We start from the raw sequence: 15,861 nt of genomic DNA, 5'->3' as shown, positions 1-15,861 counted from the left end.
CAAATCGTATGAGTTGATGCTCGTTTACGGTTCACAACTTAGAAATAGTCCACTTTATGTGAACTTGAAAATTGCTAAGTAAGAGATAATGTGTTCAAGTACACTATCAAATTACCGGATTCAAAACGCTTCTTGTGCTTCCACATACACTCACATGTTTATCTCTCCTTGTGCTGTTATATTATTCATACACTGCATTTTGTTATCTATCATCCAAGACAGATGGTGTGACATATGTTTCCCTAGCCAACTGCCTCTTTGTACACAGTGCACACGCGCACACCCACGCACCCACGCGCACACACACACACACACACACACACACATAACCTGCAGTGTGGAGCCCCAGTGTTCCTCAGCATCCCAGTCAGCCCATTATAAGAATGAGAGAGACATTGTTAGGATTAACAGTGCGGCGGTGTGGAGATACAGATGGGGCCTCAGCATGTCTCGAATGAATAAGGTCTGCAGGGCCAGTAGATCTGTCTTCTGTATGTGCAGAGGTTTGTATAATGCAGCTCCACTTATTGACTTGGCGTCAGTTCAGGTCCCACTAAGATAAGTGCCAGGTGATGACGTGAAGACTCTGCGGGTGTGACACAGTTAGCTCTTAACCCCGTAGCTCCCAGCGAGCATGCTCCCTGTGTATTTCTTTACAGTCCAGAGGTGGCCAGGAGCCAGGAGGTGACACATAGCCAGGGTTGGGAGGGGTCGAAGTGTAAATAATTGTTGAAAAAAGATAGTAGAGATCCATGGAGGTGAAGGAGGAGTAGACATTTCGGTGAACAGTTTTCTCCAAGAGTTTCTGTGCATCACCGTTCAGCCATGGAGAGAGTAGAGATAGGGAGAAGGCAGTGATGGCTACAGTAGTCCAGTCTGAAGATGCGTAGAGAAGTGTGGCAGCACAGAGACAGAGAGCAACCAGAAAGAAAGGCCAGACCACTTGTGTTCTCCAGAAGACTGCGTCCCTCCGAAGTAAGCCACCTGGGCTGCAGAGAGAGGAGAAACACAGGGCAGCGAAAAGTTGGCCAACATCTGCAGCTTTATGGCTGAATGGCAGCTTATTCACATGGGGGAGTTAGTCATGCAAGACAGTGGGGTGCAGAGAGGGGACACGGTCTGAGGAATGTTAGCACCTCTAAGCCTTTACTCAGAACCACAGTAATTAAAGCAGCTTAAGGCATCTCGTTCTCTGGCAGTGCCTGCTTTGTTCTCCGGATCTTAGTAATCCAGCTAAGTCTACCCCGACTCTGCCAGGACCACTCACCCACACAGGCTGACCCATCATCGTTGGGCTCAAAGCCCTGGTTGCATCTCCTCTTGGCGCGGCACTTATAGCTGCCATAGGTGTTGGTGCAGAAGGAGCGGTCAGAGGGGCACACAGAGGGGATCTGGGTACACTCATCCTTGTCTGAGGGAGGGGGAGGTGATTAAAAAAAAAAAGGGTTCCACACAAGCACAGAGCTCAACGGGTCGACCCATCTGACTCATCACTTACCAGTGCAGCGGCCATTCTCGTTCAGAGCAAAGCCATGACCACACTACAAGAAACAAAGTTTAATCCAAACATCAAAATCCTTTTAAGCTTTGATTTTACCACTAGGACCATCAAAGCAGCTTATTTTGAAATTCTGGCCCTGACTGTCTGACAATGCTGATCTAAAGGTCAGTTTTTTTTTTCTTTTTTGTGTGTGAATCACTACTCTACCTCTATTTCCGCAGTTGGAGTGATTTCCTCCTCGTCCTTTGGGTAGTGGATCTCCAACACTGTGTTGATCTCTGAGGGCTCCAGGGGTCGGGCCACTGAACGGCCGTCTGGCCAGTACACCTCGACGTTGGTGGCCACATCCTTTCCTGGTCAGACACAACAGACTGACTGGCTGAAGGGCTCCACATACAGAACTGCACATTGTAACGACATTTTGTCATTCGGTTTCCTCCTTCCTCAGTTTTTTACTGACACACGCACAGTGACAGCACCCTCCCTCTCTCCCCATTAACAATTTTAATCATGCAGAGAGAAAGCCCCTCTCCAGAGGGCCTCTGCAGCCCTTAATTAAAGTGGCATTTTTAATGTAAACAGATCTTAAGTTACCGAGCCAGACGGCAATCCTCTCAGCAGGTGTGCTGCCAGAGAGCCAAAGAATATTTCACCTGTTCTCCTCCCACATGACGCCCTCTTAATTAGGATTGGAGAGTGTGTTTTCACTCGCCTAAAAGTCGTGACACATTCTGCAAATGTGGCCATCTGAAGCCACCGTGGTGTGGAAGGTTTGCTGTGTTTTGTGTTAGCGTTTGTTCTGAGTAATGAAGCATTCACACTGAACGCCTCCAGAGCTGACCTGTGCTTGCACAGTCCTGACACTGAACAGGCTCAGTGAGCAGAGTCGGGGAACGGCAGTGGGTGGGCTACCGGGCCTGGATGGCCACCAGAAGACTGTCCCTTGTGGGGGCAGGAAGAGACAGGGAGCTGGTTTCTCACAAACCAGGCTGGCTTCCAACTGCGACACCTGCTCTCTCTCTGTCCACCTAACTCCCATCCACAGACAGCTCACTGTCCCATGGGTGCCAAATCAGGCTGAAGGTATTCAACAATACTTTCATTCTGCTCCCTGAAATGGCCTTTGAATCAATTCATGTGTTTGTCTAAGTGTCTTTCTCTTTTTAAGGATAGTCGAACTGAAACAATTTACTAAAGTGTTTCCCATTTATCTTTTACAATGTGAGGATTTGCTCTAAATTCTTCTTCTTTTAAAAAAAAAAAAAAACTGTCCTTTGTTTTGATTTTGATTTGCTGTAAATGAAATTCCCTGGGAATTTTGGCTGTGGGTTACAGAAAAACAAGAAAGGATAAAAAACGCAAAGAGCTCAAATTGGTCATTGGCAGAACGCATCCTCAAAAGTGTAAATGCGGAGTTACCGAGGCCAAAATGGGCAACAGGCTCCATCTCACACAGATATCCTGACCCGCCATCAATGATCCGTGAGTGTGGGCCTGTTTTCTTTGTGTACACCACCACTTTAGCTCCTCTGGCAAAAGCGCCAAACTTGGTCCTGGGAATCACTCGCAGCCATGAGTGAGTGGTACCCTAAGACACCGGACAGAAAGAAAAGGATGTGAGTTTCCTTTCAGATTTCACCAACACTGAGTGTCAGACGGATGTGGAGGCCTCACTCTCTCACCAGGTTGACTTTGTAGACGGAGAGCGGCTGTGCTGCAGTTTCACCATGAGACACCAGCAGTTCCAGACGTCCATCACCATCGAAGTCTGTGGCTACAGCTCCTGGAGATCCATCATAGTAATGATGTACTTCAGGTAACAGCTACAGAGCATTTATCAGACTGATGTCTATCAACTGTCATAGAGCTAATTAAGTGGATGTGATGCATCCATTTTCTTTTACAAAGCGCCTGAGGAACCTCTGATGCTCTGTGGAGCGTTGATGCCACCTAATGGTCAGATGGTGTAAAATCAGACAGGGTACTTTGTTCTTTCGCGGCTTCATGTCACTCATGCTGTAACCGGCCAGCTGTCTGTTCTGCCACACTCACCGGTTCCTCGTCCTTCAGGCTCCGATGCCTCCCCAACGTTCAGCTCTTCTATCTGGGGGTCACCGTGCTCTCTCCTGCTCACCCTGTCAGATCACAGCATCACAGCAGACATTGCTGCTATAACCAACAGAAACATACAGTACAACCAGTGTTCAATTTCAACATACTCATATTATCTCTTATATTTTTTATCCACGTCATTCATTTTAGAATTACAGTTGTATGTTATACAAATTTATATAACAAATAATTATAGCTTTATAAATAACTGCAAGATTTTTTTGCCTTTTTTTTGTGTTATTAAAATGTGTGCCAACAGAAAAACACCAACAACCTTCTCATCCTGTGGACCTGCTACCAGCTCCAACATTAAAATGTTGCATTTTAAAGCATCAAGGATTGCAATCCATTAATGTCTTAACATAACACAAAAGATAGCCCAGTCAACTTTATTGTATTTATTTATTGTAAAGGCTTGTAATGGTGTATTTGTTATGCAACAGTGCAACTTTACAATTAAATAATATTTAGCATTTCTGCCATTGCTGCACACAATGCCAGCTCCCATGTACAGTAGGTGACAAAACATTTCCAGCTCTCCCTAAGTTATTTCATTTCACAGCACACCGATGTGCTGATCCTGGCTGTTAAGCGCCACACCTCAGCTAAATATTGATTAGTTGTATTGAATTAATTAGCTTGGGCAGAACAGTTTGAATTTTCCTTCAGTGCCAGAAAGTCGAGTTAAATTAGTTGCTTCATCCCCCCAGCTACACAACGGAGCAGAGCCACGTGTTGTAGAGCAGACACCCCTGTCAGAGCATCATCGTGTCCAGAAAGACTAAATATGCCCGCTGATGGCCTGGCACGCAAGGCTATTGTCATACAGGAAATCTCTGAGGCTTGCACTGATTATTGATCTTCAGTATGAACTGACCCACCAGCTCATGGCAAAATTCATCATGATTGCTACATCCTGTTCAGAAAAATATGCCAGATCTGATTTTTATTTAAACAGGATGAATTTATTCTACTGTTACGTCCTTTCAATTGATATGTATCAAATATTGCATTTTGAGAGCTGAGTTCATTAATATTATCTAGAGAGGAAGCCAAACTGTGAGCCAAAAAGAGACCTAAAACTGTCTTAATGAAAGATTCATTCATGTGCGGTGGAGGGGGCGGGATGCCAGAGTAGATAAGTATCCTTGGCTGGGATTTTTAAATTCTTCTCAGCTTCCAAGCTCAGTTTTAGAATATTAAATCAAGATGCAAGAGTAGTCCATTAAGCTCATCATAAAAGTGCTGTTAAAACTTATTGCCATACTAACATGCTTCACATGTGTGTCTGTGTTAGGTGTGTGTGAGTACCTGAAGAGCCTGTTGGCAGAGGGACCCCTGTAGGCGTTGTTGTTGAAAAAGACCTCCAGCTCATTGTCATTGTCGAAGTCGGCAACTATGACGTTGCGAACCGGGGATGGCATGGCGAACTTCTGGGATGCGATGTCCTGAGACAGAGAACGCAAAAATGGTACACAAACACAAAAAGCATGCATAAGTTTTCTGTGCTTGAAACGTATCTTTAGCAGGTCAGACAAATACGCAGCAGCACCCAGAGCTCACTGAATCAGTTACAATCATGTTTCTATCATGGACTGGTTGATGAATTGATTCACAAAATTCATCTTTAGTGGCATGCTTAAAATATTTTTGTAGACAAGGACAGTTATATCACACGTAAATAGCTTGGTCCTCTCACACAATTTATCTTGTTGATGTATTTTACTTTTTTAGTGAAGTCTGGTTTAACTTAATGGTCTCTAATTGTCTGTCTGTGGGTAACAACAAGGGATAGATTCACCAATACAATTTTCTCAACAGATAAAAATCCATAAAATTCAATTCTAAAATGTGCGCTGGCTGAATTGCAAAAAATGAAGTGCACACCCAAGGGTTCATTTGTTTTTGTCTGATCTGTTGGTCAACTCCACCACAGCAACTGTCATCTATTAACAGAGAAACCCTGACTCTTCCCACACAAAAAGGAATTTTGGGAAAGATTTCCAGTTGAACTTTTCTAAAATCTGTTATTATAACATTTTGCACTTTATGCGTATTAATATTTGGACAGGTGTTGTGACCCAAGCCAATGGGTAGAAAGATTGTTTTATAAGCTGGAACATAAGGTCACAAGTTCAATTTTCACAACAGACAACACCTCCATCAATAACCGGTGTCCAGTCCTTGAGTTAGACACTGATCCGTCATCTCTAACTCCATGTAAGTCACCCTGAGCAAAGAGTTTCATTTGGAGCTTACAGAGAAGAACAAAGAATCCTTTTTACATCTTCTGGCATCAGAAAAGTAGACCGCAACGCTCCTGCCCAAAAAATTTCTCCTCAGCAGTGCGGTTTTTGCACGAGAAAGTAACAGATATCTCCTCGCTTCAGTGACACGGTGATAAGTTGGGGAAGAGTTATAGAGCAGCCCTTCACTCCCTCCAGTATTTACTCCCTGTTTTAATTATAAGGCTCATAAAGCTGCAGGGGGGGCTGCCCACAGTGACCTTCTGCTACTTAGGTGAAGGAGAGGGAATGGCCATCTGAGGCCACGAGGGAGAGGAAGCGAGGAACAGCTCTGCATTCATTACACTATTTGGTAGATGGATAGATGCGCCATAAGGAAAGAAAAAGGAACTTTTTGCCAAAACAAAAGTGGAGAATAGAAGAATGACACATGGAGTAAAATAATTAATCTGACCTATGATTTCATCCAGCCAAACAGCTTAAATGTAAAGTAAATATTCACAATATTGTTACATGTATTGCAACACAAAAATACACGTTTTCGTATTTAATAAATATTGTAAATATAATTAGATATATCTGTATAAGTTTGTGCTAATAAAGATATAAACGAATCCTTCTTAGCAATACCTCTTATACTATGATTTCATAATGGTTGAGAAAACTTCTACTCTGGACGGTCTCCATCTCTCAAATACACATTATATTTTTGAGGCAGCCTTTTTGCATTTTTGATTGTTAAATCTATTATGAGAAAAACCTCGGCAATAGATTTTAATTAAAGCACAAACGGGCCTAATCGGCACTTTCCAATACCCAGGCAAGCTGCTGTTTCAGCCCAATTTAATTAGCGGTTTACTGGAGTGATACAACAGCTTCATTATGCATGCCAAAGGTCAATACAGGCGAGTGGGAGTGTCAGCATGTGTGCGGGGGCAGAGGGGTCTTGGATGTGTTATGGGCTTGTGATTTAACAATCTTGGTTTATAAAAACAGTGACTAATTCAATTTGTCTTCTGTGTATTCATGTGTGTATTTGAGAGCGTAAGTGTGTGTGTGTGTGTCATGCTGATGGAATTGCCTCTGTGCTAACCATCAGACATTACCCCCTTATTTGACCCCAATAAAGATGTCTCCCATGACATTTATCTCTTTGGTAAAAGATGCGGTCGCAGGCGCTGACACATAGATCACCAAGCAACAAAACCTCCACAGATTTACACGCAGCAGAGGCCACTTCTGTCTCCGCTGCTTTTAACAGTCCGACACAAACACATGCATGCCGCGGGCTGTCTCACAGAAGCTGAGTTAAAAAAAGGAATAGCAGAGTAGATCACCACCTGCCTGCCTTTAAATCCCACTGAGTCCCTCAGTGAGTCCACGCTGACTTGTGCTAATTCGCTACCCTGCTACAAGCATTGATAACGCTTTGATTCAGAGCTTGTGTGTTAGATTTGCTGTCTCGCTGCTGGTTCGTTTAACATTGATCTGGGCAATAAGACTGCAAAATAAGACCAGAAATTCACCCGTGGGCTTTTCCCCTCAAATTTCACAAAACCACGAATCACACATTAATCCTTTAAGTGGAGTTTGACATTTTTTTCTGTGAAGTTCCCTATAAGGGTTCCCAGTGATTGTGTCTTGCTTATCTCAGCTTACCTTTGAATGTGCACATTTGGAACAGGTTCAACTATAGCCTGCACTTCATTTAAATGTGTGCGTGACGAGTTCTTAAATACCCAGAAACCACATTTGTACCCACCTTGAACTTCTGCTTGCGGTTATTAAGCTGCATGTACAGGCGATGGGGTCCATTCCAGTTCCCGTAGACGATGTCAGTCTTGCCGTCACGGTTGAAGTCTGCCAGAGCAACCCCTCTGCCATGCTGCATGGGGTCCTCCACACCTGCGGTTTTTGGGTAAGACATCCTATCATATAATAAAGCCTACCTTGTGTATTGTTTTGGCGCTGGATTCAATGACATGCTGAGACTCTCACACATTTCTCTTACCAGCCTGCTGTGCCACATCTGTGAAAGTCCCATCGCCATTGTTCCTGAACAGGAAGTTTGGTCCGTACTCGTTATCACAAAACACATCAGACAACGTTTGACTGACAATGGGGCCCACCACGACACCCCGGCCTCCTGCACAGGCAGAGATGAGCTTGGCAGTTAAAGAAGATTATATGATTCATAAAAAAGCGGTAAGAAAACCTTTTGTTTTTAAAGCACAAACTGAAGCAGAATAGATGTAAGTACAGTGAGAACAGACGGAGAGAGCTCAGCTTCATAACACAAGTGAACATTGAGATATGACTATCATCCGTAGAGGACAGATACAGGCTCTGATGGCTTTCACACACACAAACACACATCCAGGCACGAGCACAAAACAAATATGAAAATGTTAAGGTGCAACACATGCTGAGAATCTGTTGCATAAGCGGAAAGCTAACAGTAATTTTCTACTTATGAAAAGATCGTTGTGGCTGCTCAATACACTCAGTGTCATCCCAGGATTTTCCAATGACATCCTATAAAGTGAAGTGTCATGCTAAAGTGTCTCATCTCAGAGCAGCAGAGTCTAATTATGGAGCTGAAAGGGCTTTGATTGCCCTTCCAGTATGCAGAGTCAGTGCTGAGAGTGAGAACACGCTGCTGATTTACTGGCCTGCTCCATCAGCCCAGACAAATATCACTCGCCCCCTACGGCCATAAACCACTAACGCCTCTCCAGAGACATGTAACCATTAGATATACAACTTCACCGACTGTCCCTTTGCTCTGATTAACGGCAGTTTGATGACAAAGCCATCTACCATACATCATTCACAGCAAATCTGAGCCAGCTCACTCCATCCCTCTTGTGGCTTAAATGACATTGTGCATGTAAAGAAAAAACAATGAAGATTGATTACGTTTCACGCAAACACATAGTTGTGGCTCACTTCAAAAACTTACCTGGACATCAGTGTCAAGGACTCTTCAGCTGTTACGATAAAATAACATTGAGGCATCATTTTTTCACTCATGATGACCTCTCAAACAAATCATGGTGAAATCGTTTATTTTGGCATTTACTGCTTTTGTGTCTATACCAAAACAGATATCCATCACAGGGTTACATTGATTCAAGCCATTGTCAGTGTTGTTTTTCAAAGTAAAAATAAATAAATAAATAAACACCAACTACCCAGTTTACAGTAAAAAAAACAAAAAAACAACAACTTTAAAACATGAAGAAAATAATTTGGATTAGAGCTGAGCCACGATACTCTGCAGACATTAAAAAAGATACACTAAAAAAATGAATATGATTTTTAAAAACTGCAGCAAAGACTTCAATTAATTGAATGTATTGTGCATGGAATAAATAAAAAAAATACAACTTGTTCCCTGAAGCCCTTTTAACCTTTATGTCAAACTTGACACTACAGAGAAGCACAAAACGACACGTCATAAAAGATCCTCAGCATGATTTACAGATGGTACAGTAAATCAGCGAACAATACCAAGTCTGTGCAGTCCTCTTTGTCCTTTTCTTGGCATGTAACACATGGATCAGACTGAGCTAATTGCACAAGAAATATGCAGTGCTGTAGTGGCGACCACGTCCATTCGTATTCAAACCTTCAAAGTCTGGGATAACCACACTAGCCTTTGATAGATGACATCTCTGGGCTGTTGAGCCGCTCTGATGTATGTACACGTCGCCCTTCCCATTCGCTTTTCTGTGACTTTGACTGGAGTAAACAGCTGACGGGGCCAAAAGAGCCCACTAATACTTCTCTCTCTCCAGTCATTTCTATTTTCTCTCACGCTTACTTACTCACCGCGTTCTCTTTCTTCCTCTTGCTCTTTATTTTTTTCTCGCCGGGCACCTTTCCAGCTCTCCTTTACCCTCTTCCCGTCTAGCACCCGCTCTGTACTAAAGTCCTATATTTCAGACTATGGGAACAATGAGCACATGCTCCTCTGCAGAAGTCTGTATAAATCAGATTGAAGGTCCAGTAGCAGTGGATGAGCTTTCATCATACACACACTCTCACAAAAACACACAGACACCATAGTTATTTCTTCAAACCTACCAGTGAACTTGTTGACTCCAGCTTCCTCCGCCACACTGGAAAGGGCAATGACGCCTTGTGAGAGGTCACTCGCTGTCTCATCCATTTCTATGAGAGCATGAGGACCCACGTTGCCACTGGCATAGTTAGCTATGTAAATGGCATAGCGCCCTGTACCCTGGAAAGAAAAGAAAATACCAGTTTTATTTATTTTTTCTTTCTATTTTTTTTTTCTTTTTTTATAAAGATGATTTTATATTCATATTTGCCCCAGGAATCATACATTAAATATATTAGTATTAGAAATATTATACATCCTGTATTCTAAAGTACACTTTATGTTTCCTGACCTGTAAAGCACACCAGGCCTGCGGGGTTTTTAACTAGCTGATCCTCTAAACTTTTGGGATGCCACCACAGTGAGATTGTGTTGTGTGTATGTTGTCAAGGCTATAAAAACATGTTTTGCAAATGTTTACATTCACCACCTTTGTGTTTGACTGGAGGCAGAAACCTCAGAGGCAGACGAGGTGTCTCAAAACTTGGTCACGCAAAACCAAAACTACTTACATGGCTTAATGTCACTGGAGGTAAATGAGCACAAATAGTATTTGTAATTGTGGAAAGTGGAAAAAAAAATCACTAGGCTGGTGAGATTTTGTAATTTTAAAATTGTTGTCTACAGTTGTCTACAGATTCAACAGAGACCAAACCCATCAACAGGTTAGCTTGTCTGAACTTCTCCGTCCTCTGTGTGAGAGTGAATTTATATATATATATTCTTGGGATTTGATAGCTATATGTAAATATAGAAATTTGTGGTGAATTTAAATCATCTTCTCTATATCTGAATATTATCTGCATATTTTCACCTCTCTCCAGTCCTAACCTCTCCTCTCTTCTTTATCTCCCCTCACCCTGTTTCCTATTCTTCACCCCCTCTTTCCCTGCCTCTCTCCCTACTCCTTCCTCTGCCTCCCTTTGGAGATTAATTTCACACTCCATTATCAGTCAGAGTCCCTGCAGACACAAACTCACAGACGGAACCACACTAATAGACTACACACTCGATTCCAATGAGCTTTCCCACCAGGCCTTACATATTTCAGTCAATACAAACACATGTACATACAGTATGCAAACACACACTCATACACACCACTTCACCCTTTCTGTTAACCTTACTATATTTTTACAAGACAAGAAAAGTAAATGAGTCTGGGTGATGTAAATGTCATCAAGCGTCACATTATGGCCTGCTGAGGTGGGAGGAGTGCGTAGTACACAATGCACTCTCTCACACACACACTTTCTCGCACACACACACTTACAACTTGACAAAATGAGAATGAACTACAATGAAGGCCACTGGCAGTTACTTAAGAAACTTAAAAGTCAATGATTTTTCAATAAGACTCCACCCAAGGCTAATGTCTGTCACTGAAATTGGCTTGTGAATAGTGTGCCATGCACCACGGTGTGTTGGTGCAGGGATATGTGACTACGTGCCCTTTACAGCGATCATTGCGATGCTTGAACAAGCCACAGCCTCTGATGTAATGTTTCCATTTCTCCAGTTTTCAAAGGAAATATATAGCTATTGTGCTTTTTGTCGAACACATTTTGGTTATTGTGGCTCTTAAAATCTACTTATTGCTGGAGGCACCATCCTGCCTGCTCACGCAAAGTGAACCAATCCATCAGTTCAATGTGAGACCCCTCAATATGCCACCTTCATCCGTTTGTCAAAGACTAATGATTGGGTGTCACTTTCAAGGAGACTGGGAGAGACAAAATGGTTGCATGACTAAATATTCCTCTTTTTTTATTCAGGATGATAACACTTGCGTAAACTGGACTGAATGCATTCGCTGCTGAGCCATTGATACAACACACTGTGGTTTCGGCCTATTTAACCTTGCGCTATTGTTCAAAATCTGTTTAACAATAGGAAAATGTAATCTCACCGGCTGTCTGCTGGAACCAGCATGGAAGAACACACATGAGGGCTCTGGCTGCGTGTAAAAGCATTAGCCATTAGTACTAGATATCTTTCCAATCGCTTGGCAGCTGCATAACCTATCTGTGCTCAGTGAGATGGGACTGTGGTTAGACGAGAATCTATTGTAATCCCTACTGTCCTTTTTCCACTGTTACCTTCTTTATTCTGTTGCCCTGATTGGAAGTGAGAACTGTACGCAGGGGTATGAGATAAGAGACGGAGAAAGAGTGTGAGTCTGTCAGCGGAGTGAAAAAAACTGGAGTAAAAGGGGTGGAAAGTGCAGAGAAAACAATGGGTAAGGGAATAACGGACAGATAGAGAGAGCAAATGTTAGTTATGTGAAGTCATCAGTTCTCTCCTCGTACAATGTTCTATAAAACAAACGAGGCCTGGCTTCTGTAATTACGCTGGTGCGATGGACAGGAGAGAGAAAATGGCACACCATTCTCCCCAAATGAACTGTCATAGCACATGCTGAGAAGGGCGGCGTAGGGAGGGCATGAGTTATCACTGGTAAACAAACAGAAGCAGCCATGCATGTACACAGAAGACACTCTAGGGAGTTTGTGTGTCTGCATATACTCCACTCTGCATCTGTGTGTGTGTTGTACCTTTCTGTCCACACAGGCCACTGAGCGCCCAGCCATATGGTTGGCTACGTCTCTGTGTTCGTTAATGTCATCGTTCAGTAGGTCCTCAAAGCGTCCATTACGGAACTTAAACAGCTTGTCAGAATATGTTGACAGACCTTAATACGGAAAGACATTCAGGAGAGTTGAATGGAAGCAGAAGATTGTGGCGAGAGTAAAGAGGTATTACACAACTGAAGAACTGTGGATGATTGGGAACACAACAGCAGGCTGCTACGGCTGAAAGGGAGGAATGTGATACAGGAGGCACAGGAGTTTTTATAAAAATGATCGAGGTGAGGTGTTGCAGTTTTGGCAGTGTGCACTCTCTAGCTCTCGGATTGATTAATAGCAGCACAAAGCTTGTCCGTTATCTGATGAAGACTCAGATGAGATAAGCTTAATATCTGTCTACGGATTCAGCTGCTTTGTCTCTGCACAAGAGTTGAGTTATAATCCCTTTGTGAGTGTTTGTGTTTCACATATTAACAGAACTGTATCAGCTTGTACTGTACCAGAGAAGGCGTTATTGGTGTTAAGGACATAAATCTCCTCCCGACCGTCTCCGTCAATGTCACACGCTGTCACTCCGATGGCATGTCCCTGACGGTCTCTCAGGGCATAGAAAGGGGAGCTGTGGTTGTTAACAGCAATGTTGGCAAGCCTCTTTCTCACCTTGTCGTACTTCAGCACCAGATTTGGGCCATTGTAGCTGTAACAGACACCGTTGACAAGCGGTTACACGTTCAGCACATAAGAGCATCAGCAAGAAGTGTCAGTTCAGTGCAATTAATTCAATTTTAGTCACGAATACAAAAAAAAAACAAAAACAGAAAACAATGTTGTGCAGTTTTGCATATCAATGAATTTTTTTTTTTTAGAATAGAATAGAATTTCCTTTACTGTCATCATACTTGGTGCATGACAAATTTGCAATTTAATTAACTATAACTGAGAATTTGTAAAACTGGGTTTTTAAAATCCATGAAAACTTCCAAAAACAAGGTCTTGGGGAGAGTCACACTGCAACTCACACAAGTTTAACAAAGGGATGTAGTTGGAAAGAAGTGAGGTTCCCAAATCTGAGCCTACAAAAGCTGCTACTAACAGATGGGGCCAGATTATTAAATCCTGAGTGGTTCTTACAATTTCAGCGCGCTTTAAGTTTACCCAGAAACCAGTAAGGACACCGGACGAATAGATTTCTGATATTGTCAGTATTAACAATGACGATAACGTTTTCAGAAAAATCCATCTGATCCATTAACATCACTCAACAGTCAGCGCTTAACAGTCTTCATCAGTTGTCCCTTCTTCATCTATTGTATGACCATAGTGTTATTAGAAAATTAGACATACTATGCTTTACTTAAGTACGAATGGTAAACATCTGCAGTAATTTAACGCTGAGTTCAGCATTAAAATGCTCACATTTTTCTAACGCCCAATGAAATTACATCCCTGTAGAAATTCTGTGATGCCGGCTGAATATGATGGCTTGGTGCTAAATTAAGTTTATTAAGCAGGGTCGTTTTTGGTGCATCCAAATTCTGTTAAACACTTAGATATTCTTAGCTGCCTCAATGGATAGAGGCAGGCTTGCCAAACTGCTCCCATCAACGGCATTCAATCCAATCACATCTATTCTCATCAGCTGAGTGAGCCTCCAGGCACCCTTACCATCTCCCATCTTTTAGTCTTTTTGCCTTTGTCTTTGACCGCTTGGAAAAGGACAATTTACTTTTGTTGTAGAAGTAGAAAACCAGCCAGCAGTTCTCTCGTTGACAAAAAGCCTTTTTGGAAAAGTAAAGGGGCTGCGGGGATTTAGAGACCTTTCATGAGCCTTGAATATCAAACTTTGAGGGGATTCTCACCCAGTCACAAATATCTCCAGGTCCCCGTCCCCGTCCACATCAGTGATGGCCACACCAAAGTTGAGCTGGGTGGGGTTGTTGTCGTAGTCAGGAGGAAGGACGGTCTTGGTTATAGCTGAGAACATGGGCTCTGACCGCTGAGCAGAGGACTGTGCCGCCAACAACAACAGCAGCAGCCACAACAACATCTTCACCTAAAGTGAAAACAGTAGCTCAGGTTGAAGGAAGCTACCATCATGTTTCTGCATCTTAGAGAATTTATTCACCTTGCTCTAACTTAATGACTGCAGAAAAACACACACTGTACAAAAAAAATCTGCAGCTGAACTAAAGAGCACATTCGTCCTGGCAGTTGAGGTGAAAGAAAATTAAATGAAAACCCCTAAGTCACAGGCTTTTGAGCAAATGGCAACTCCAGTCGTTGGTGCTAGCTCTTGAAATCCATTGCGAGGCAAACAGCGTGGCGTTGGCAGAGATTTCTGCTGTACTTCAACATAAAGATGAGGATATACCGCTGCAATCAACAGCAGTCTGCGGACTTAGATATGAACAACCGATCACATGCAGACAGGCTGAGGAATTACAGGACAGAAAATCCATTCATGGGGCAGAGCATTAGCCAGAAGCCAAGTGAGCCCCGAGGAAGCCAATATGACCTGATATAACAGGCCTGAGGTAGGGCACCAGCTCTAAATTGGGAAATCTTTTTTTTTTTTTTTAAAGGGCAGTGTGATGTATAAGTGTCCTTTCATTGGTCAGCAGATAAAAGGTGAACCTAGACGAAGGATTGATTCAATTGATTTGTAAAGTGTAGGCGAGTAGAGGTGGAGTTCATGATGCTAAAACTGAAAAGAGAGAAGAGAAACAAGACTGAGGGGAGAGCAGAAAGATGAAGGTCACCTCCGCAAAGGCTAAAATAAAACACTCATCGTCAACAGCACTAAAAAACTTAACACACAACACACACAAACTAAATGGCGTTTACAAGCTGACAACTTGATTTGCGCTGCCTGTAGATTTATGAACACAGCCTTCATCCCGGTACTCATTCCATCTGTAATGCCACTGAGCTCTTCCCATCTCTGCCTCCCCGCTGCCTCTGGATCTCCCTCTCTGCTCCGAGTGTCCAGGTGATATATGGCTCTTTAACATCTCCCTCAACAATTCAATTTAAGATAAAAAACCACATTGGTCTTTGAGTGATTTTCTCAAAAGCACATTGGTAGGGAGAAGAAGCACCCCTGCTGACACCTGCAGAAATATGGCCAGGGCTAATGCTAGCTCTGCAAGGCAGCAGCGCTGCGATAACGCAGGCTGAGGAGCTGCTAGTGATGTGGACTGTGGCTGTTAGAAACAAAGGTTAATTAACAACACCAGGCGCTCCAGATCAGGCAGTTTCTTCCCATTAGAGTAGGATGTAATGACAAAT

General features: G+C 42.9%; 1 protein-coding gene across 1 annotated transcript; it reads right to left on the bottom strand.

Moving 5' to 3' along the window:
• Nucleotides 1–861: 861 nt before the first annotated feature.
• On the bottom strand, nt 862–14,620 carry crtac1b (cartilage acidic protein 1b). Its single transcript, XM_029521451.1, has 14 exons — nt 14,433–14,620; nt 13,074–13,270; nt 12,541–12,677; nt 9,949–10,105; nt 7,871–8,005; nt 7,622–7,764; nt 4,925–5,061; nt 3,554–3,636; nt 3,184–3,284; nt 2,921–3,089; nt 1,709–1,854; nt 1,499–1,541; nt 1,268–1,411; nt 862–989 (listed from the first exon to the last, which is right to left on the bottom strand). Exons 1-14 carry the CDS (start codon nt 14,618–14,620, stop codon nt 862–864), a joined length of 1,908 nt encoding a protein of 635 aa, XP_029377311.1.
• Between the last annotated feature and the right edge of the window lie 1,241 nt (nt 14,621–15,861).

Source organism: Echeneis naucrates, chromosome 15 (genome assembly GCF_900963305.1).
Source record: "Echeneis naucrates chromosome 15, fEcheNa1.1, whole genome shotgun sequence".
Taxonomy (NCBI): Eukaryota; Metazoa; Chordata; class Actinopteri; order Carangiformes; family Echeneidae; genus Echeneis; species Echeneis naucrates.
This window is presented reverse-complemented; position numbering and strand designations above follow the sequence as displayed.

What these genes read in the sequence shown, in the direction of transcription:
- crtac1b (XM_029521451.1), bottom strand. Translation starts at nt 14,620, where the DNA reads ATGTTGTTGTGGCTGCTGCTGTTGTTGTTGGCGGCACAGTCCTCTGCT. An exon ending in CACCAATAACGCCTTCTCTG is followed by an intron (nt 12,678 to 13,073) that starts GTACAGTACAAG and finishes TTCCGTATTAAG; the next exon opens with GTCTGTCAACATATTCTGAC. An exon ending in TGGAGTCAACAAGTTCACTG is followed by an intron (nt 8,006 to 9,948) that starts GTAGGTTTGAAG and finishes CTGCCTGTGCAG; the next exon opens with GAGGCCGGGGTGTCGTGGTG.